Source organism: Chaetodon auriga, chromosome 10 (assembly GCF_051107435.1).
Source record: "Chaetodon auriga isolate fChaAug3 chromosome 10, fChaAug3.hap1, whole genome shotgun sequence".
Classification (NCBI taxonomy): Eukaryota; Metazoa; Chordata; class Actinopteri; order Chaetodontiformes; family Chaetodontidae; genus Chaetodon; species Chaetodon auriga.
The window spans coordinates 26,560,386-26,583,927 of NC_135083.1; the positions used below are offsets into that span (position 1 = coordinate 26,560,386).

General features: G+C 41.2%; 2 protein-coding genes across 3 annotated transcripts in view; one reads left to right on the forward strand and one right to left on the reverse strand.

The window, feature by feature from the left end:
* The window catches only part of asxl1 (ASXL transcriptional regulator 1), a 148,703-nt gene that overhangs the window by 102,126 nt on the left and 23,035 nt on the right, over positions 1 to 23,542 (forward strand). Inside the window, exon 1 of one of the 2 annotated variants that reach the window (XM_076740411.1) lies at positions 22,156 to 22,499. The exons of the other annotated variant lie outside the window; for it this stretch is intronic. Coding sequence (XP_076596526.1) covers positions 22,443 to 22,499 — 57 coding nt within the window. The 5' untranslated portion in view covers positions 22,156 to 22,442. Of the gene's footprint in view, positions 1 to 22,155; positions 22,500 to 23,542 lie in introns of those variants that run through there. 2 annotated transcript variants of the gene reach the window in all.
* Positions 982 to 15,480, reverse strand: LOC143326656 (zinc finger protein PLAGL2-like). The gene is made up of 2 exons (XM_076740422.1): positions 15,102 to 15,480; positions 982 to 7,386 (listed from the first exon to the last, which is right to left on the reverse strand). Exon 2 carries the CDS (start codon positions 6,935 to 6,937, stop codon positions 5,636 to 5,638), a length of 1,302 nt encoding a protein of 433 aa, XP_076596537.1. The 5' UTR covers positions 6,938 to 7,386; positions 15,102 to 15,480; the 3' UTR covers positions 982 to 5,635.

The following is a 23,542-nucleotide window of genomic DNA, read 5'->3' on the forward strand; positions in this document are numbered from 1 at the left end:
TATATTTAATGTACAAATGATGAGCATTAACTTGTTGCTTTTTTGCTGATTACATCTGAAGTTTGTCCACATGGAAATCAGATCAAAGTTCAGACACTGGCCATGCACATTGCGTATTGTGCTTAAGACACAGTCCAGTATCAGGAATGAACAGGCTCTGAGTGTGGACAGCCCGTAGTCTTCACACCTGCTCCACATGAGCCTGGTTTGTGGCTGATTGACTCCAACACCAATTAGTTTACTCTGATAACAAACTGAAGTTAAACTGCCACACAGATTTTATCTTCAAGAAAAATCAATGACTTTTTCTTTTTAACATGTACTCCAGTGATGTAGTGTTCCAAATAGAAAAGGAGCCTTTTGAAACTCTGTCTTGTTTGAATTTATCCGAATAAATATTTTGTCGTTTTCACTGTGAGCTTTGTCGTGTAAACGGGGCTTTATTCTTGCAGTGGGCACATTTATCTCACCTCTCTCTGATGGAGATTACTTCTATGTGCATTAATGTTTGAGGTTGTAAAACATAAACTGTGTTAAAATTCATTGCCTACAGTTTGTCACTGGGTAAGATTCTACCAATGTCAAAGTATTGTAACTATTACTTGCCGGGTTTCTGGTAATCAGGCAAGAGTCTGCTTAGGATTTCAGTCCCATTCAAAGAAATACAGTATTGTGATTCAAAGTTTAAGCAGTAGAGGCCAAAATATCCACTTTGTTATGCAGACTTTCTTTTACAGATCTCAATCCACAGGCCCATGCTCATTTAACCACAATAACATCACTGACGTACATTTACAGTTTGTGCATGTATGTATGTGTGTGTGTGTGTGTGTGTGTGTGTGTGTGTGTGTGTGTGTGTGTGTGTGTGTGTGTGTGTGCACTCTTCATTGTCCCTACTGATTAGGGTAGCCAACATTTGGTTAATTACAGATCACTTTTCAACTTCTCAAGTCCATTATAATAAAATACAGGGACACAGTGGAAATCTAAGGATTTATTTATTCTGTTTACTTTATGCTCAGACAATCAGAAAATGACAACTGCTTTTCACTGTCTTCTAATCTATTAAGTGATAATACAAACACCTAATGCAAAAGTTATCTAAGTTAAAGGTGGTGAAACCTGCATTGTAGTTGTTCTCAGAGCCGACCTAAATGCAAGCAACACAACAGTACTGAACAATCACTTGAATGAATCCTGGTGTCCACTGTCTCCTCTGCTCTGCACCACCTCTCTACGTTCAGTATGGAATGCTTCTTGTGTTTAGTCCCAACTTTAAACATGTCATACACTATGCAGCAAGAACAGACCAGTCTACCAGTCTGAATTTTGTCATTTAACACTCTGATTGGCAGGACATCATTTGTCAGTGATTTCCACAGCCACCACAAATGATGAATGATTAATGTAACTGTTTCCTGATCCATCATCTCGAAGGTTTGGTTAGAGCTATGGAAAGATGGGAGTTGTGGTTAAAAGACACCATCACTGACTGCCTGTAAGAACAGAATTTGAACAGCAGTATCCTGTTGATCCTCGGTCATTTCGAAGTCCTCAATATATTTCGAATGAAGTGTGTGCTGGACCATCTAAAAGCATCAGAACCAGGGCAGGGAGGCTGTGTTAGCGTTATTTTGTACATTTCCTAAACACAGAATCCAAAACAATCACTCCCACTTCACAGAGTGAAGGCCTGGTGGCCTTGAGTATGGAGGCGTGAAAGTTGAGCACTTGGATTGATCTTCTCTCTCAAGCTCTTTTTTCATTTTTACTTAACTACTTCTGTTACTTTTCTGAACAATGGAGTGCAATACTGTGATTGTCTTCCAGGACAGACTGAAAGTGTGAGCTCTTCTCTCCATTTCAACAATTATTTCAGCCAACAACAGAATTGCTGGAGAGAGATCAGAGACACAGTGGGATGATGCCAGGAGGAGACTATGACAGCAGGCTTTTCACTTTGCTTTCCAGTGTGGACGTTCAGACCAGCTAGACACACTTTGAATGCTTTTTGAACTAGTTCATCTGAAGCATACTGAGACCTTCAATGCTTTGAAAAAAGACCAGTGTTACTTTTCCGGGAAAGACAGCAGGGCCTGTCTTAAGGCCCTGATCAGTTGATCTGATATTGTGGTGCATATTCCCAACTTTCAAATTGTTCAAATTACCCCAAACAAATTGACACACCACATACTGTAGAAAACATTGATGTAGTCTCCATGGCATCACCTGTAGCTTTCTGAAGAGCCATTGTGAAGCTCAGTGTCAGAGAGTCCAGCTGTCACCATCTTGGCAGGGCCTCCCTCCACCAAACTCCCAGCTAATCCAAAAATGGACAAAGAGGTGGAGTGCGGGTGGAGCTGAGATGGGCCAAATAAAGCCTGTGGCTGAAAACTAGGAGCTAGCTGTCACTCAAAGTGGCCATGCCCATAATTATGCATAAGGTTATGCCTTAACATAATTGAAATGAGTGAGTTATATAAAAATTTATCCCTGTACAGTTGTCATGAATGAGGAAATTAGCTGTAGAAAAAAAAGTTGGTTTTTTTTCCAGGCTGTAAACATGTTTATTTTTGCTATAGCGTTGGTCATCACTATATGGGGGTCTATTAGGATTGACTCACTTTTGGAGCCAGATTCAAGTGGCCATTCAAGAAACTGCAGTACCAAAGTGATGTCTGTAGATTCCAACATCTAACTGAATTCCTTTAGACTGAGGCCCAGATGCATAAACAGAGTAAACATTCCAGACTGAAGAGGCAGAGGCAGCATTAGAAAAGAACAAATGCAGTGTGAACTGGTACTTGCACCAGACATCATCCTGCTCATTTCTGAGCTAATCTCAGTAAAAAACTATGGAGCTACAAAGTACATGTGCTTCTTCTGACAAAAATAAAACTCTACACATACATTTTCTCTGCAAGTTAGATGGACAGTCACCTGTCTCTTCTGAGGTAGTAAATAAGTAGAAATATAATTAAAGGCAAGTATAGAGAACAATGTTTGACCCTAGAGTACACCACTAGGATTTGTGTGTACCTGGTCCTTCAAAGTTGAATTCTGAACACATTCCCATATTCAATGGTGGTAAAAACTGCCTAATTATTACAGGTTAAAACTATTTCTAGTGATTTTTGCAGAAAGATATATGACAAGGTAGTAGAGGTAGAAAGTTTGACTGAATTATAATGTCAATGTCTGCTGCTAGATAAAGAGTTTAGATTCATAAACCTACCTTATAGTTTCAATCTAATGGCACAAGTAAGAGCCAAAATAACTAGAAGCAAATACAAATAAAAACAGAAACCCACAGTTATGCATGTTTGAGGTACAGATCAAATTCATCCTTTTCTAGAAATGTCATAAGTGCTTAAACCCTGTCAAGAGATTAGACACTCTTAGAGAGGCACAACAGTAGCATTTTAAGACATTGGTGCAACAGCTGGAGAAGTCGTCCTTCAACATGAATTTCATGGAATTAAGGCAGTCTCTCTTTCTCTCTCTCTCTCTCGCACCACAGCCTTGGAGGAATGGCTGTCAATACCAACAGTGATACAGTCAAAGGTCGGAAATAGGTACAATTGCTGCATTCTATTCAGAATTTCACAACAAGCAGGTCACACTCACAGCCTGCTCAGATCCAGTGGTCCAGTTGAGAAGAACGAAGCAGGTAACCGGGAGTGCTTTGAGACTTCCTTTTTCCTAAATTACAACGCTGTTCCGAAGTGCCTCAGGTCACATGATATAGCTAGGGTTTCCACCTTCCACTATGGGAAATATGGACATGGAGGAGAAGGCTACACTGATATAGATAGATCAACATATTGCAAAGTGCTTTTATGTTCCATACTATGGAAACAATAGGTGTGAATATACAGGTGAGTTTGAAAATGACTGTGACTTAAAATTTTGTTTCCCACAGGTTGAGAAATGGCTTACATCGAGCTTTTCATCTGCTCTGCAACTATCATACTAAGTGTCACAGTTCTGGATAGCCATCTCCTACCACCACATGAGTTCATAGCAAATTTTATGAACACCAGAGAGTGGATTCTGTTGGATGCCTATCTGGGTTAATTTCTATAATACTTAAAAAATAATATGTGCTTTAATGTATTTAAAGGGACAGGTAGCAGCCCTGAGACCAGTGACCTGGTTAGCACACTGTCTGAAACTGTACATTTCTGAGTTCTCTATTTGACCTTTCAACACAGCAGATTCAAAAAATTTAAGGGTCATACAAAAAACAGCTGCTGCACTGTTCTCTGAGGCTTTGTTCAGACAGAGAGGCACAAGATACACGGAGGATGCTGTGAGCATCGCAAGAGAAGGGAAACATGAGTTGTGACTGAGCGCAATTAAAAAGTTGGAAAGATTGATTCACCCACTGGCTGCCAGTTGCAGTAAATAGGTGATCCCTGCAGTGTCTCAAAAACAGAACTAGTTAAAATTATAAAGTAAACTCATATATGTTGGAGTATATGGAGCTCAAGGATATTTTTAAGCAATGCCGACCTTATAGGCTAGAACATGTTTCATCACCACAGACAGCAGTGGAGCAGCAACTTTCCACCTTACATGATTTAGCATGGCCTGCCATGTTGAAAATGAAACCTAAGTATATTTTAATCTAGTGATGCTACGAACTACATTAAAAAAAGTTGCATTGGAGTTTGTGTCACTTTGCTAAGGCGACCTCAGATAACTGCATCTACAAATCTTCACGGCTTCCAATGTGGAATTCTGACTTGAAGAGCTGCTCTGTTACATTTTTCCACTAAAGGAAATTCAGAATTTCAGATTCTGATGTTTCTCAAATGCTTTTGCAGTTCAGTTCCTCTAACAATGTGTGACTTTGTTTATCTACTGTTCAGTTATCTACTAATAGTTTACATGCATGGGTTTACAGTATCCTTAAACAGTAATTGTAAACTCTGTAATTTATTGCCTTTACAGACACTCAAAAATAGGCCATATTCAACTTCTGACTTCCACAGGAAAGGGTTAAATGTACACCAAATGAAATAACGGTTAATCTGCTGATGTACTTAGTGAAGAAACATCAGTTGGGGTAAGGCTGGTTGACTGGGTGGGAAGTTCTTTACTGCATATTTTAACTGGTTAACCACCAGATATCATATCCAGACAGTGGTACTGGGGTTTGAGTTTTTGTTTTGTTTTTTTTTTGCATGTACTCATTGTGACTGAGTACATCTTCCACCAACTGTTCTCACTCTGTAAGGCTCCAGTATTCTAAAAATAACAAAATCTCAAGTCAGCTTACGTAAAGGGGACATTTTCTTTAACATGATGCATTACTGGATAAAATAATCTCCAATACTCTAGCATTTTCCATGATAACCTTAAACTGGATGACTCTCCGCACTGTACAGCACCTGAGATGAGTGTTAAGTGCATTCACTGTTGGTAAGAAGTCTGACTAAAAGAAGTACTACTCTATTTTGGTTGTAGTGAGACTCTCTACATTTCCTCAAAGGTTCAAGCTTCCTTTTTAAATAATGAGGTAATACTGTTGAGGTGATTTGTTGTGTTCAACAAAAAAAAAGTTTTACCCTTGTCATGAAAATCCATGAGCTTGAGTGTGTGAAGGCAATGTTTGTGTGGATAGAACTGCTTACTGCTGAAAGGCCTGGTAGTAGTGAGGTAGGGAGCTAGAAGTGCTCATCGCAGGACTGCTGTATGCCTGAGGTAGCTGGCTGTGGTTGTGGGCTCCGGGGCCCTGGGGTACATGAGCTTGGGGAGGCTGGAAGAAAGTGAAAGGCCCTGGAGCCTGGGAGGACAGCCCAGTAGCAGAGGATGGAGAGGAAGTGGTGGTGGTGGCAGATGGATAGCTCATCACTAACCCTCCCATCCCCATGTGAGGGCTATAGGGCGGCAGACTGAAAGGCAAAAAGCCCAGCAGAGGCCCCAGGTCCATGTTAGTGGTACAGGACATCTCGGATGAGGAGATAGCAGGACTCCTGGACAGGAGGTGGGGGTCGCCTCCAGCACCCACCCCTTCACCCAGTACCTCCCTCTGAGGAGAGGCAGAAGTAGAGGTAGAGGAGTTGGCCACACTCAGGTGAGGCGGGGGGGCGCTCTGCAGGTCCAGCAGGAAACTATCCACGTCAGCGCGAGGATATGAGGTAGATCCTTGCTGGTACCTGGCCATGTTGCTGTAGGGCTGCTGCTGCTGCTGCTGAACTGTCGGGGGCTGCAGGTGATGGTGGTGGGGGAGAGAAGACTGGGGGGACATGTGGCGACCCACACCCATGCTTGAGGACAAGGTGCCCTGCATGAGGCCATGAGGGTGGCCCAACCCGGGGACAGTATTGGCCATGGGGTAGGAGTTGTACATGTCCCTGGGGTAAGTCTCCATGGGCTCCTTAGAGACAGAGCCCATATCAGAGGTCACAGGGCTGGGCTCCTCCTTCACTCGACACTGGGGGGCGGGGGTCGGTGTAGCTACAGGAGTGCTGGGAGTACAGGTTGGCACTAACCCTGACTCCTGAGCGTGGCTCTTCTTCAAGTGGCGGGTCAGATGGTCTCTGCGGCCAAAGCGTTGTGCACAGCGCGGGCACAGGAAGTCACGGCGCCCAGTGTGCACCACAGCATGACGCCGTACATCCTTACGAGTATAAAAACGTCGGTCGCATCTCTCACATGAGTACTTCCTCTCTCTCACTGGCATAGCAGCGTTAGTGTTTCCCTCTGACGGTGGAGGCCTGTCAATATGGCTGCCCAGATGCTCCAGCAGGGAAGGTGCCCCCTCTGGACAGGGCAGGCCTGCTGCAGCGCTGTGGGCTGCCACCAGGTGGCGTCTATAACCCAGCTGGGTGTTGTACTGCTTCCCACACTCCTGGCAGTGGAAGAGCTGCCTGCTGGTTGGGTGGCTCTCTTGCAGCTGGCTTGTCAGATGGTCCTGCTGGTGGAACATGGTCTAACAGAAGGAACAGTACTGGCTCTGCTGTTGCACAGGGACTCTTGCCAAGAGTCTGAGCAGACACAGACAAGATTCATGAGGATTCTCCACAGATCTGACCATCAGCCTACAAGACCTTTGGTCGTTTTGTTAACTTAAGAGTGCCAGAATTAATGCTAAGTGCTGTTTGTTGACTGTTTGATGGTCTCTTGCGGCAATGACTAGTGGTCTGTCCTGCCTTACTGAGGCAAGCCTGTGTCCAGCACTTGGTCTCTGTGACAGCAGCTGCCATAGCAACCCCACAAGGGCTGCGGTGATGAGGAGCTTTGGAAGCTCTGACTGGGTCTGTGTGTTTCCTGAGAGGAGCTCTTGTGTTGGCCCGCAGTCTATTTTAGTATTCAGCAGCCCTGAACACCACAGGCACAACAGCTGAATCACAGAGGCAGCTTAACATCTTCACAGACCTGCAAAACAGGGAAAAAAAACTGTGTCACTTTTTGAAAATGATACCTTTTGGCTTAAAGGCATGGCACAGTGAGAAGCAAGCTGGATGGGCAGACTTTAATAACTATATGTGCAAAGCATAATTTGCGCATTTTAATTCACAAGATCATGTAGTAGAAGCAACAGACATTTATTTTTGGATATCTTTTGCTTCTTTGAAACTGACTTCAATGAGTCTCTATGAAAACCCTTCACCTTTTGATATGTTTTTACAAGCAATTTGTGGCAGTCCTCTTTGTCTTCATTAATATTGCTCCATCATCTATATCTACAGTACATTTAGCTTCTGGTGTTATCAAAGTCTCACAGTGTTGTCATAGTCTCCATTGAGACTTTTTTCCTTTTTTAAATTCTTTGGTTGGAAAAAGTGATATTGCAGCACACGCTGCAAATATGTAAGCAGAAATTTCAGGGGTGGTATAGAATGGTGAGCATACACTATACACCAAAAACGACAAATGTCCACCGGCAGGTGGCACTATAATCGAGCTAAGAGCATTTTAGCTGGTAATTCAGTTTACAGTGTACAGTGTACATCACACACTGAAAAACTTAACATGCGCACATCCCCTGAATTCAGCTGAATCTCACGGAATCTCCGCCAACAATTTTACAAGCAAAATTACTAAATATGCGAAACCTACTGTTTTGAACTTCTCCTCTGCTTTGCGCCCAATCTGCACAGAACCTATGAACTCTGATGATAAAGAGTTCAAACAATTTTGAGAATGCAAATGTGCAAATCACAAAAGAAAAGCTTCTTTTAGGTTGCAGTCAAAAGAGGAAGTAGTGCATATCTAAGTAGCAATCATTCCTATTAATACAAAAGTCAAGTAAGCCGTTTCCCAAGCTGGAATGAGGCTCTGTGCAAAATCTGGCAACAATCGGCCTCTAGGGGATGCCACAAATCAGAAAAGTTCATATCTCATAATCAGCTACATGGGTTCATACAAAATTTATTTGAGGGTCATGACTATTTTGGTAATGATTGATTTAAGTGGGCACGGCTTACTACAAATAGAAATTTCACATTTTAAACTAATAAAAAATTTCTATTTTTTATGGAACATCCACTGAATTGTGACAAAAGCTTGTCTCACCGCAACCTATGGTGAATTCAGAAATTTGTCACCCTGTATTTTTCAAAATAAGAAAAAAAAAAAAAAAAAAAAAAGAAACATCTATATTATCACAAGTATGCACTCAATTGCTACCAAAACTGACAGATATTCTCACAAAAGTAGATATCAAGTGTTCCAAATGGTGTTCAGTTTGGTCAAACACTGAGCCCGCAGTGATATTCAATATCTTACTGAATCTAATCTAATTTGTACTGCATGCACAACATGTCTTATTTAATCTAATTTCTAAACAAATTTCATGAAAATATTTGATAATACACCAAAAATGAGTAGAATGATGTGTGATACATTTTTGTTAACAGTTTTTGGATTTGGCATGATTTGGTATAACCCTCTGGGGGTTAAGAGGTTGAAGTGATGGGGGAGGGGCTGGTGCTTCACCATCCTTGCCCCCTCTCCCCTGTCACTTCATGAGTCACACAGCAGGGCATAGAGTTCAGTCCAGCCAGTTACTGCTTGAGTACATAGGGTAGCTTCACGCAAACCACTACCACTGCACATTTGTACAATGGGATGTGTGTTTTATCTCTTGTAAAAATCAACAAATATATTAATCTACATGAAGTTATTTCTGTCTTTCTGGAAAAGACACTGTCGACCTGCACGTAGATTATTCCATGTGTACATAAATGATTAAATCCTTAAAAGCACATGAAGTCAGCTAAATAGATAACTACAGGTTTTACACTCTGCATACAGTTCATTTCTTGCACTAAACCTATCTTTTCCCCTTGTCACCTATTTCAGGAAGTTAAAGCTTGGTTGAAAATTGGTCTTCCTAATGGACAATGAATCTGAGCATACTTCAAAAGTTGTGGCAAAATGGCTTAAGGACAACAAAGTCCAGGTACTGGAGTGGCCACCTCAAACCCATAGAAAAATTATGGTCAGAACTCAAAAAAGCGTGTGCGAGCGAGGAGGCCAACAAACCTGACCCTTTAAAAGAGTTCCGTCAAGAAGAATGAGCTAAATTCCAGCAACTTATTGTGCAAAATTTGCTATCCAAAATATCTGACCTAAGTTAGAAAATTCAAAGACAATAGTACCAAATAAAGGTGGGCAATATCAATATCAAAATCGTTAAAACTGTTATGTAAAGTCAATTAAGAAATGGTTCGAAATAATCGTAACATACTTCATGACATTCGATTATTCAGTTCTCTTATGTGGAACTTCCATAAAAACAAATACAAATGCCTCACATGAGAAAACACCTCAGAATAACAGAGACGCAACAGAGGTGCATTATCATCACTGACTGCTGCTCTCAGGTCATTTGAGAGCATGGTAAGCAGTCCTGCAGCTAAGATCAAATCACCTGGATTGCGCTGCCTACCTCGAATATACATATATATAAGAAACAATAAAGCAACTTTCTCATATAATGTTCGCTGAATCAGGTCCAGACATTGTTCTCTCTACCATTATTCTGATATTCCCCATTCTTAAAACACAGTAATGATCCTAACTGACCCGAGATAGGCAGTGTTTACTGGGATTAAATCTCAAGAATTGTGAAAACTGACATTAAACGTATTTGGCTACTGTATGTACACTTCTGACTTGAACCGGACCTGGCTGTTAAGGTCATACAATCTTAATAAACAATGCTCTCGCTTATGAGCATACCTTGGGGAAAACAGACAGGGAAGGGAGGTATGTGCTGATTAATGGAAAGTTGGAAGGTACTATGATTACCGTTTTTAACGTACAGTATATGCACCCCCAAATAGCGAATGGGGTTTCTATATGCAAATATTCAACATTATGGCCTCAGAGGCTAAAGCAATTCCAATATGTGGTGGTGGCTTTAATGTTACATTGAATGATAAACTTGACTCATTAAGGTCAAGTAATAGACAAACTAAGACAAATAAGAAGAGAAGTGCTGTTATGCAGGTAATAACAGAATTACTGATGTATTGAGGGACTTTCATCTGGCAGACTATAATCTTTTCATGTACACACAAATTGACTATTTTCTAATGTACAACACAGAGAGATGGAATTGTTTGCTGTGATACAGAAAATTTCAGATCATAGCCCCCTCCATCTTAATGTCAATTTGAACCTAAAATCCAGACATGTTATGGAATTTAATAATTTGAGTGTACTTAATGCCCTGCAAATCAAAGAAGCACTAGAGGCGGAAATTCAAGCCTATTTGGAGTTCAATGATACAGGCGAGGTGGAGCCGCCAATGCTATGGGTGGTGAAGCTTCTAGATTATCATAATTATTATATTATAAATTGAAGAAGAAAAAAAAGCAAAAAGTGTTTTCTACAATGTAAGAAAAAAAACAGAGGCTAGGGAGACTGAACATAAACAAGAAGATTCAAAAGTGTCTGGTGAAGTGTCTGGTGCTATTTTTTCAAAAAGTGTACTCTCAACAACAGTTAGACAATGACTCACAGACAGACACGTTTTACACTGAGCCCATCAACCAGTAGTTACCAGTAAGCCTAAAATAATATTCTCAGAACTGATGGGACACCTGAAGGAATGAATTTGGCTATTACAAGACTGAAGGAAGTTGTTCCCCTGGCGCAGATGGCTTAACGTCTGAATGAGTTAAATATAAAACCTTATTATTCAAAAAAAGAGTATGGGGGAACATGGCTTCCATTCTTGTTACAATATCATTATGCAGCCCAGCTGAAGCCTCTCATATGCTTTTGCAACCCTGGTACTGCAAGGTGGAAGGAACTATAAAAGATAGTGAGTGATAGGATCCCACTTCAAGTCACTGTTCCAGATGAAACACTAGTGAAATGCCTCTTGGATAGAGCCAATTCGTTATTAACTTGTCCCTGAAGATGTGGAAGGAAACTCAAACACTGTGCAGAGAATATCAAAACCATTAAGCTAGCATTAAGGTATACTTTGACGATCTGAAGTAACTTAACTTAGATGCTTTTGACTTCAACACAAGTGGTGGAAGAAATACTCAGATCCTCTATTTAAAAAAGTATGATGTGTAAAAATTGGCCACCAATCGATGGCTGCTCCAAACAAATATGGGGCAGCATTTCACCAGAGTAGCTGCTCTATGCTACTATTTGCTGAAGTATTCTCTGGCTGCAGCTACTAGTGCACATTAGCTAGTTAGCTCATTTAGCCATGCAGCTGCTGGCCATATTAGCTGACTGGAGTGGGCCCTGATTGAGAGCACAGAGCTCCAGGGAATTGTTGGGTAACAGAACCAGGCTCAGCAGCCTCCCAGTGAACATGGCCAGACTAGGGCTGAATCCAGTCGAGACCAAAGAAGGGACAGGAGAGCTGTGAACAGAGAGACCAGCGAGAGGAAGGTCCATCATCACGAGCATGGAAAAGCAGCAACTAGAGCTGCAATATTTTCATATGCAGAGAAACAAACAGAGTTGAGGTTTGTTGGAACACTGGTAAGAGTTAACTTTGCATTTTAGCTTGTTCTAGTTTGGTAAAAGGAAGACAAGTGAATTCAGAACGTGTACGGTTGTATTTTTCTGTCCAAATAAGGAAAACAGGGGTGAGAATATTTCCTTTCTTTACTGTGCTGATTTATGAGACCAAAAAAAGCTAAGAGTGCTATTGAAACATAGCAAACTAGCATACATCTGCCAGGTGAAACTATATCATTGGACTATCACCTCTTATAAGTACAAAGTGGTATTATGAGACAAGGTGAACCACAGCTAGCTGGCTAGCATGCTAACTCCAGTTGATGTCTCTGCAACACAATATACAGACGTCTTTGACACACCATCAGAACTAACTTTTTCATGTTCAGTTGATAATGGTAGTTTGTTTTTTGACTATTTCAAACCAACATTTTAGCAATATCATACACATTGCACTTTCAAGCAAAAGTAAGAATACCACACTGTGAAAAGTCATGAATTTAAAACCTTAAGTCTGTGAGTATTGCAACATGTACTCAAAATATCAAAAGTAAAATTACTAATTCTGCAGCAAAATGGCCTTAGTCTGTCTTTTACTATTATATATGATGTTTTCGGATTAATAAGCCAATTTGAATTAATTTATATATTGTTTGGTAGTTTAATCTACATCAATGAATCTTATTCTGTTATATTTAGCTTCTAATGAGAGTGTAGAATGTTATGCCCTCAGTGTTGTGTCAATTTTTCCCTGTGATATATAAAATGGTACTGAATACACATTTTTTCAAGGTATTGTAATGAAGTTATAGTGGCAACAATAGTTGGGAGCACACTGGTTTCTTTCTTTAGACTAATTAGCTTGGCTTGTAGATAGTAACCCGCCATTGCAGTCTGGACCACTCTGGTGATGAAAGACGGTAGGGAGAATGTGGTGGCGTTAGTAAACAGGAACTTTGTTTCCACTGCAGCAGCTAACGCAGGCTCTTCTGACATTATCAAGCTGCAACCTGACCTTATCTGGACACTTTTGCACTGACTATTCCAACTTACTATCTGTAGCATGTACTTTACAGTGGGTGAAATGACATGCAGGTGCACATCACTCTTCAACACACAAGAGAGATCTAATTGTCACAGCACCCGATGTACTATGACACAACCACAAAACTTAAAAACAATGGAAAATACAATGTTCAAGACAACAGTCACAAACTATTTGATTTTTCATAATGCAATGACTATTCAAAAATCCTAACCCATCTTTAGTGGCATATCATGAGCCCCGATAATCAGTGTGAGCAAGAGGCAAATTTTTAACCCCTAATCACAAACGACTTGTTGTCTCTTTTCCATGGATCTGACACACTGAATTTCTGTTCTCCATATGCCTGCTCATCAAATCCTTTGCTCTGCACTCCATAAGAGTAATCAGCAATATGGATATGATTTTGATTGTGATATAAAAGACAAGATAGGGCCTAAAAACGTTAAATGGAACATGATGCTGTTATATAATCGCACCAAGCACAGACATTTAATGGGGGCAATTGTTTGAACTAAGGAGGTATTGCTTTTAAATTTTGTCTAAATGTCTAAATATTCTAACTCAAATGTTGACACTTTTAGAAATACTTGTTCATGGAACTTTAGTTGTATTGCTTGCAGAAAGCTTAAAGGTTTAATTATTTTCACCAGACACTAAGCCACGCTCAGGATGGTTATTCAAAGTCTGCATGTCCTTTGCTGACACACCTTTTTATACATTTTGCAGATAGGTAGTGTAATATGTTTAAGTTCACCTTTGGCATCAAAGTAAAACCTGTAACACACAAGGCATGTGTGTTACAGGTTTTTGTCCGACAAAGACGCCCATCCTGGCGTTTCAATGGTGTGCTGTGATGTAACGGCCCTCTCCTCCTTAAGATTGGATCACGTATGGGTGATCTCAAGTAATCACCTTCAGACAATATGAAAAAAGAAACACTGTCCCAACCCTAATGTGCAACTGAGGCAAAACAAACTACACCTTGTGTGTTCATGTTATTGAAGGAACACTGATATGTTTTAATAGTTTCTAGACAACAACGGAGCTCAAAGGCACAGAGGTATAAGATTTATGAGTTTGTTTGATTCTGCACATGAGATATGTTGACAAGAAGAAACATATACACATATCACCACATTAATCCAAGACCCTAATTACATTTTTGGGGAAGTTCTGTGCATTTTACAAGTGTACCTGACAACCGGTGTACTAGTTTATTTGATGTTTTAAGTACTGCAGTTCTCATAATGCATACTTGTGGTTTGCAGCTTTAGAATTAAAACAATTTGACAGAAAAAAACTGAGCCAATAAATCGCATTTGTTTTAAACTACTCAAGAGTGTACATAACGTATTTACCTGTCACCACACTCTGAACAGAACCATGATTCAGAATGAGTTAGTTTTTCTATTGGAGTGCCACCACTATTACACAAGGAGACAGATTAAGCACATCGAACACCAGTGGATGTTTTCCGTGCTATTATACGGTAAAAGTATCGTGAACAGTGAAAATGTTGGTAAAGGACTAACATTGACTGACTGCATCAGTATGGTGATGGGAGCTGGTAGTGCCATCTTGTGGGTTCTCAACATAAGCTGCCATGAAACTTTAATCCCTACACTTTTTTTGCTTAAACCCTTTAAACAGTATTAAGATAACTGCGAAAATATCTGTCGTATTTGAATCAACAAAGTTGGGGGGGGGGGGGAATCCTCATCCCGCCTTATGTGAGTTTGACTGAAATGACGAAGTCCACATTGGTAACGTTACAGACTGGTGGGACGGAGACCGGAGCTAAATTTAACTGCTAGCCTTGCTGCGATTACAAAATTAGGCGGCGGAGGTGAAATATGGTTTAGTGCTTGGAGGTTTGCGTACGCTTTTTACTTGTTTGATACCGAGTGAACGCACCGGCTCGTATTAGTGGGACTGTGGATTAAGTTAGAGTTAGCCGAGGCAGCATGCTGGTTAAAAAACAAAAGATGAGCGCTTCACTAAGTTGTATCGGAGTTTGCGTTGCGAGAGCTAACTCTTCTTAATTTTACCGAGTAGGCTTAAAACTCCGGGTCAGGTCAACAGTCACGGACACAATGCTACTTACCGATCGTGCCTCAGTCCAGCTCTCCGTCCGGCCTCCATTCCGTTCCTACATCGACATTTTGGAACAAGTTTTAAATATGTTTCTCGAGTCCGGGCCTGGACTGCTGGGCGCCGCGCTGGAAGCCATGCATTCTGGGAGAGTGACGTCACAACTAGGGCTCACATAGACATGTACTGTATCCATGCGAGGCTCAGAGGCAGGAATCAGGGGGGATACTACGATGCAAGTCAGACATAGCCAGGCTTTTTTTGCGTGAGCTGGCTTGTTAAAAGCGTAAAGACCAGTCAGAGATAATGGGTATTACAATGGCGGTTATCAGCTTTCTTTGTTAATCCAGGTTTTCTTCATCGAGCTCTTTTCATGAAAAGGGGCGTTTGGTGCGTCATTTGACACCTCTTCCGCACAAAATGGACCGATCGCGTGCCGTCGACTTCAGTTAAGAAGAACAGGTTACAATCATCGAGCGTTATGAAGAATACATGTATACAGTTTGCACTGCTGTAATTACACGGCTTTATTCACCGATAATGCTAACGTGCAGCTCAGCAAGTTTACATTGGCCCATATAACGTGATCCCTCAGCTGAGAGTCTATATCGCGATATATAGAGAATCGTCAGGAAATAATTAGTGTCAGGATGTCGCTTTATATTTGAACTGAACATAACTTAACCTCCTCTGGAGCAGGCAAGAAAACTGTAAACGAGCAAGTTAGGTGTGCAGCAGTTACCATGGTGATAACCAGGTTGAAAGAGAGCCACCTTCCAGGCTAAAAGTACCTCATTGAACAATCATGTCACTTCCTAGCACACCCCTCAGATGTCCACATCCACACACTTATGTTTCGTGGCATATGCCACAAAACATTACTGCAAGCATCCTGAAACATTAAAACTTTAGAAATGGAGTACTAAAATAAAACAATGTTAAACATTTTATATTTTATGAGGTGATGTGAACCAGAGATATACATACGTACACAGGCACAGATGCTAGTAGGTGAAGATTGAATTATAATAACACTACTGGATACAAGAGGGTTTCCAGTAGTGATTTAAAAGAAGTACAAATTTTGTGTCTTGAGCTCCCCAGGCAGATTATTTCAGTGGGATATACAGATCATTCCAGAGTAAAGTTCTGTCTCCTTTAATGTAAAACCTAGTGATTGAAACATCCAGCAGATTCCTGTCTAAGGACATCCTACTGTATCAATTTATTTTTAAAACCATCTGGCAGCCAGTGTAAGGAGTTTAAGTAAGGAGTCTCATTTTTTGTATGTGTTGGAACTGAGTGAAACTAGACAAGTATTGGGATTTTTAAAAAACCCAATCAAGAATATCACAGGGGTCAATATTCCTGACCAAAACTTTTCTTGCTAGTGGACACAATATATATAAGATAACTCAAGACTTTATTGATCCCACACCAAGGATATTAAGTCATTACATCCAGCAAGTACTTCAAAAAGCAAAAAAACAGTGGCATAGAAGGGTCAACATAAAGAGTCTACAGGCTATAGAACAGGAAATCAACTATGTATATATACTGTATATACTTACTACCATAAAATACTACTGCCCATAAAAATCCTTTTTCAATTGCCAATATTCTTTTGAGAAAACTACCAGTGTCATATGTTGTATTGCACTTAAGAATACTGTTGCATAGAATTGCATTGAATTTCACAAGTCTGTGATTATGCACAATATGTACAACTGTACAAAATGTAAAAATACTGTTGCTGTTGTTACTGTTATATATACATATATTGTCACAATTCTGCTAAATTAAATTACAGACAACATTGAAAACAATTATGTTGATCAAATCTTTAAATTTGATTTTGAGTTTGATATATTTTCTTTCTTTTTAAAAAAAAAAAAAAAATCTGTTTTATATTAAGCCTGCCTCTTCTGCAGGCAAAGAACTACATTTTTCCTGCTCTTTTGATATATGTACCTGTCTATACTGAATAAGTAAGCTATCACAGTGTATTGTCTATGTTGTAAGCATAGACTTTGCTCTCTGGTAGTTGTGGGAATTTTCTTTCACTGAAACTACTTTAAATATGAATGAAAATACTTTCATTATCAATGATTCTACCACTTTTGTTGATTCACTATGATTTAATCATCATTTCAAAAATGTCAGAAAATATTTAAAAAATACCCATCACAATTTCTCAAGCTCAAGGTGACATCTTCAAATTGCAAACTTGACCTTAGATACAAAATGTAAGCCAATATATGTCTCATTGACAATGAAAGTTTATTCTTAATGGAAATAGCTGTCTGAAAAAATAAAAACTTAAGGTGTATTTAACTAGCTTTTTCTGGGGTTTTCAAACCATAGCCCCTAACAATGAATGGAGTTTGCACAGTACTGTCTCAGATTTCTTTTTGTGTCACAAATAAAGCTGATGCAGCTTTGAATGACTGTTTTGGTACAACTGTGAAGGAGTTACTTTTGGAGCTGAGGAGGAGGATCAGAGAGGAAAAAAACAGCTAAAGGAGAAAGATGGAGGAGGAGCTGAAACAGAACAACATCAGTGGAGTGTGAAGGGGCCTTGAAACCATCGCTTACCAAAAGACACCCAACTGCCAGCCTCTGGGGGACCGAAACAGGTAAATGATCTGAACCCTTTCATTTCTAGATTTAATCGGTCATCTCTGCTCCTCCCTTTGTCCAGTTATCCCTGCTGCAACCCCCATCATATGGAGCCCTGGTGTACTGCCCCACCCCCACCTATTACTCCCTTCTCACAACATTCAGCTCACAGCCACCCTGCCCATCCACTGCATTTCCTGTACAATGCCAAACCCGGGACCCACAGGAGGATCAAAGCGAGCAAGGCTGCGGATCTGAATGCCATCAGCTTAAGGTTCCTCAAGTCCTGTCCAGCCCAGTTCAACCTGAGCCTAAATCTGAGTGGCACAGCTGTGGAAAACATCCTGCATGGTACCAGTGTACTTTGCAAGACTCTGCTCCCCAAGGACCTCTACACCTACAGGCCAGTATCACTGGCATTACACCTATTGAAAACCCCGGAGAGGCTGGTCCTTGTCGGACTCCGCCTGCTGATGAAACCATCAACAGACCTGCTGCAGTTTGCCTGTCAACCTGGAACTGGGGTGGGTGATGCTGTCATCTACCTCCTACATACTCTGAACAAAAATATAAATGCAACACTTTTGTTTTTGCTCCCATTTTTCATGAGCTGAACTCAAAGATCTAAAACATTTTCGATATACACAAAAAAACCACTTCTCACAATATAAGAAGAAGAAGATTAATCACAACACAACATGCAGAGTTACAGACGTCTGAAGCTTAAGTGAAATTATTTCTCCACTTTTAACCCATCCTGGTAAGTCCTTCCTCCATGGCAGACCAAGAGCGGTGGGCTGCCAGCCGACAGCGGCCCCGGCCCTGACCATTCGGTCAGGTGGTGATCTTCTTGCATGTTTTTAGTGGGTTTTTTTTATGGAGGATACCCCAGGTGAACACGGGGAGAACATGCAGACTCCACACAGAAAGGCCCCTTAAAGGGTTGCAGGCACCGAAGGCATGGTGGACGACACACCCACAGCACCCCAGGCAGGAATCGAACCCGGGACCTTCTAGCCACCTAAATTGTTCACAAATCTGTCTAAATCTGTGTTAGTGAGCGCTTCTCCTTTGCCGAGATAATCCATCCCACCTCACAGGTGTGGCATATCAAGATGCTGATTAGACAGCATGATTAATGCACAGGTGTGCCTTAGGCAGGCCACAATAAAAGGCCACTCTAAAATGCACCATGCCACAGATGTCGCAAGTTGCAAGGGAGCGTGCAATTGGCATGCTGACTGCAGGAATGTCCACCAGAGCTGTTGCCCGTGAATTGAATGTTCATTTTTCTACCGTAAGCCATCTCCAAAGGCGTTTCAGACAATTTGGCAGTACATCCAACCGGCCTCACAACCACAGACCACGTGTAACCACACCAGCCCAGGACCTCCACATCCAGCATGTTCACATACAAGATCATCTGAGACCAGCCACCTGGACAGCTGCTGCAACAATCGGTTTGCATAACCAAAGAATTTCTGCACAAACTGTCAGAAACCGTCTCAGGGAAGCTCATCTGCATGCTCGTCGTCCTCATCGGGGTCTCGACCTGACTGCAGTTCGTCGTCGTAACCGACTTGAATTGCAAATGCTGACATTCGATGGCGTCTGCCACGTTGGAGAGGTGTTCTCTTCACGGATGAATCCCGGTTTTCACTGTTCAGGGCAGATGGCAGACAGTGTGTGTGGCGTCGTGTGGGTGAGCGGTTTGCTGATGTCAACGTTGTGGATCGAGTGGCCCATGGTGGCGGTGGGGTTATGGTATGGGCAGGCATATGTTATGGACAACGAACACAGGTGCATTTTATTGATGGCATTTTGAAAGCACAGAGATACTGTGATGAGATCCTGAGGCCCATTGTTGTGCCATTCATCCACGACCATCACCTCATGTTACAGCATGATAATGCATGGATCTGTACTCAATTCCTGGAAGCTGAAAACATTCCAGTTCTTGCATGGCCAGCATACTCACCGCACATGTCACCCATTGAGCATGTATGGGATGCTGTGGATCTGCGTATACGACAGCGTGTTGCAGTTCCTGCCAATATCCAGCAACTTCGCACAGCCATTGAAGAGGAGTGGACCAACATTCTACAGACCACAATCCACAACCTGATCAACTCTATGCGAAGGATATGTGTTGCACTGCGTGAGGCAAATGGTAGTCACCGGCCTAAGGCACACCTGTGCAATATTCATTCTGTCAATCAGCATCTTGATATGCCACACCTGTGAGGTGGGATGGATTATCGCGGCAAAGGAGAAGTGCTCACTAACACAGATTTAGACAGATTTGTGAACAATATTTGAGAGAAATGTTTTTTTGTGTAAATAGAAAACAGTTTTAGATCTTTGAGTTCAGTTCATGAAAAATGCTAGCAAAAACAAAAGTGTTGCGTCTATTTTTTGTTCAGTGTAGATCAATCTCTCACCTGGAGATGTCTGGAAGCACTGTGGGAATCATGTTTTTCGATTTGTCCAGCGCCTTCAATACCATATTGTCCACACGAAAGTTGGAGTGTACAGGGGTGGACCAACACCTCACAGCATGGATCATGAACTACCTCACCAACTCATCACAGTAAGTGAGAATAACGCACTGTGAATCCGACATGGTTGTCTTCGGCATGCGTTCTCCACGGGGAACAGTCCTGGCTCCTTTCTTCTTCACTCTCTACACTGCAGACATCACACACAAATCAGATAACTGCCACCTGCAAATTCTCCCACAGATGGGGACAACAGGGAGTACAGAGAACTGACCCAGGGATTTGTAGATTTGTGCCATCAAAACTGCCTTCAGATCAGTGCGGCGAAAAACAAAATCTGGTGGTGGATTTCTGCAGGTGCAAACAATCTCCTAAACGAGTGAAAATTCAGGAAACAGACACTGTGATGGTAAAATACTTGGGTAGACTAGACTTTTGACTTGAGACTTTAGATTTCTTTATTGATCCCAATTTGGGAAATTATTTTGTTGCAGTAGCAATTAAACATACAGACAAGCACATAATGTATACAACAAAAAGTAACAAAAGTAACAAAAAAAGTAACAAAAAACAGAAACAGGAATAACAGCAGTTTGTTAAAAAATAAAAATATAACTAAGCATAACTAAATATATAGTTATATAATATGTATTATAATGTATAATACATATAATATAATAAAAATACAATATAACTAAGTATAGAAACAAGTATTTACAGCAAGAAATTGGTTCAGTTTCAGATGATAAATAAATGTAAACAGTAGACCATGTGTGCAATATTGCAATAGTACAGATAATATGTAAAATATTGGGATTGTGAGGTTGATGGATTAACTGTTTAAGTTACTATTGTACAGTGTGTTGACTTGTGGCAGGAATGAATTCCTGAAGCGGTCTTTATGAAAGCGAAGCTGGAGCAGTCTATTGGAGAAGGAGCTCCGCTGTCTGTCCACAAGGTGGTAAAGAGGATGTTCAGGGTTATCCATGATGGATAACAGTCTGTCCAGTGTCCTCCGCTCCACCACCTCTTCAAAAGTGTCCAGTTTGCAGCAAATAATGGAGCCAGCCTTCCTGATCAGTTTGTTCAGTCTGTTGGTGTCGCCGGCTCTGATGTTGCTCCCCCAGCACACTGCAGCAAAGAAGAGTGCACTGGCAACAACAGACTGGTTGAAGGTCTCCATCATCTTGCTGCACACATGGAATGGTCTGAGCCTCCTCAGAAAATATTTCTGTTTCTGTCTGTCTCATTTCTCTCTCTCTCTCTCTCTCTCTCTCTCTCTCTCTCTCTCTCTCTCTCTCTCTCGCCCAACCGGTTGAGGCAGATGGCCACCCACCCAGAGCCTGGTTCTGCTTGAGGTTTCTGCTTTTAAAAGGAAGTTTTTCCTCACCACTGTCACCAAGTGCTTGCTCGTGAGGGAATTGTTGGATCTCTGTAAATGAAAGAGCTCGGCCTGTAACAGCTCTATATGGAAAGTGTGAGAGACGAGAGTGTCTGAGACAACTGCTATTGTGATTTGGTGCTATACAAATACAATTGAATTGAATTGAAATTGATTTATTTTTATGTTTGTTTTTTTCTTTTTTAAATTTGATTAAAAGTTCTATTAAACTTTACAAGGCTTCCTTTAGACCACACACACCCAAAATGACAAATTCACACATGTTCAATAGTGCATTCTAAACTGTGCAATATCAATAGTTCCCTTGTGAAATAAGACAATATTGTGTTGTTCATATTGATTGACTCAATTGCAAGTACGTGGTTAATAAATAATATCTGTGTGTTTGGGAATGGAAGACTCAATCTAAACTGTGGTATTCTGATATCAAATATGATTATTTGTATACAGCATCTGTTCAAATGCACTATTTGCATGCGGAGGGCTGGACGCTGTTTTGTTGCATTCCTGCGGAGGGTTTGACCTTTGACCTGGTTGTTGCATTCCATAGAGGCTTGTCCTGCAGCAGCACCACAGCCAGCCCTGCACTCACATTGCTCCTATGCTACAGAGAGACGATGTGTGTTGAGCTAGTTTAGACAAAGCATTTGATACAGTAGCGAGAATTATCAGATACAGAGCATCCCTTCGAGCAAAAAGGAACGTTTTGTTTTGGGTGCATATATAGTTAACCTGGAACGTAGTTATCCATTTTGCTAAGCAGCTAAATCGCCGTCGTATTGAGGTTGCTTTGTAGACACACAGCAGGCTAGCCGCAGACACCAGCGCAGAGGAAATGAAGGACAAACAAAAGAGAAAGAAGGAGCGGACCTGGGCTGAGGCGGCTCGCATGGTAAACAGTTTATTTTGAGCATTTAACTTGCTGCATGTAAATTATGTATGAATTAATATGAAGTGATGGATCCAGATGTGTTGTGGTGTTTGGACATTCTCCTCACGATCACAACCTGGGCTCTGCTATAATATCAGCTAGCTATTAACACAGCAGCGCTAACCGAGCCAGCAGGCAGGTTATGGTTAGATTAAATGTAACTGGGGGGCACATGTCTGCATGTCTTGCTGACATAAATAGCTACGCAACGCAACATGCTAACGCTGGCTAGCTCGCTAACACCCACCTTTCGTATTTTAAGGTCTTTGTTTGCTAGGCAGCAAGCTAGCTAGCGCTACGCTAATTACTATCTGAGCAACCCAGTTAACTCAAAAAATACGCTTGCGGTACAACACGTTTTTGTGAGCAAACTATTCAGTCAAACGTCCCTTTGTTAGATTTGTAGCGTTAATGTGACGCCTAAATTGATTTAATAGATAATGTTGTTGACTACAATGCACGCTAACGTTAGCAAAGCTAATAGCTAACGTTAACCAGTAGTTAACTCAGCTGTCTTGAGAATCCACATTGCCACGGAATTTTGCAGGAAAATAAATTAGTCCTGTGAACATTCGTTAAATCAATCGTCCTCTTTCGGAAGATCAACGAGAAAAACGTTCATATTTAGGAAAGAAGTGTAATTAGTCATCTGAAACAGTTAGAAAAGGCAAACGTTAACTTAAACACTAGCGAGCTGCGGGGTTAATAGCGAATTATTACATTATTTACTTAATTGAAATGCACAGTGACAACCGGACAGTTGGCCTGATGTCGCATAAGTACATTTATGATTGTGTAGGATTGTGGAAAGGTGGTGTTTTCCACAGTGTTCTACATTCATCCTCAGTGTGGGGGCAATGGGCTTCACTCGGTGCTTGTGTTTTGACCGGATAGGCCTTTGCTCTCCACTCATACAGCAGGGATACAATATGAACAAGAGGGGAGAACCTGAGTGAATCCTGAATGACCGGATTTTGTTTCAAATGAACATTAAAATACATTAA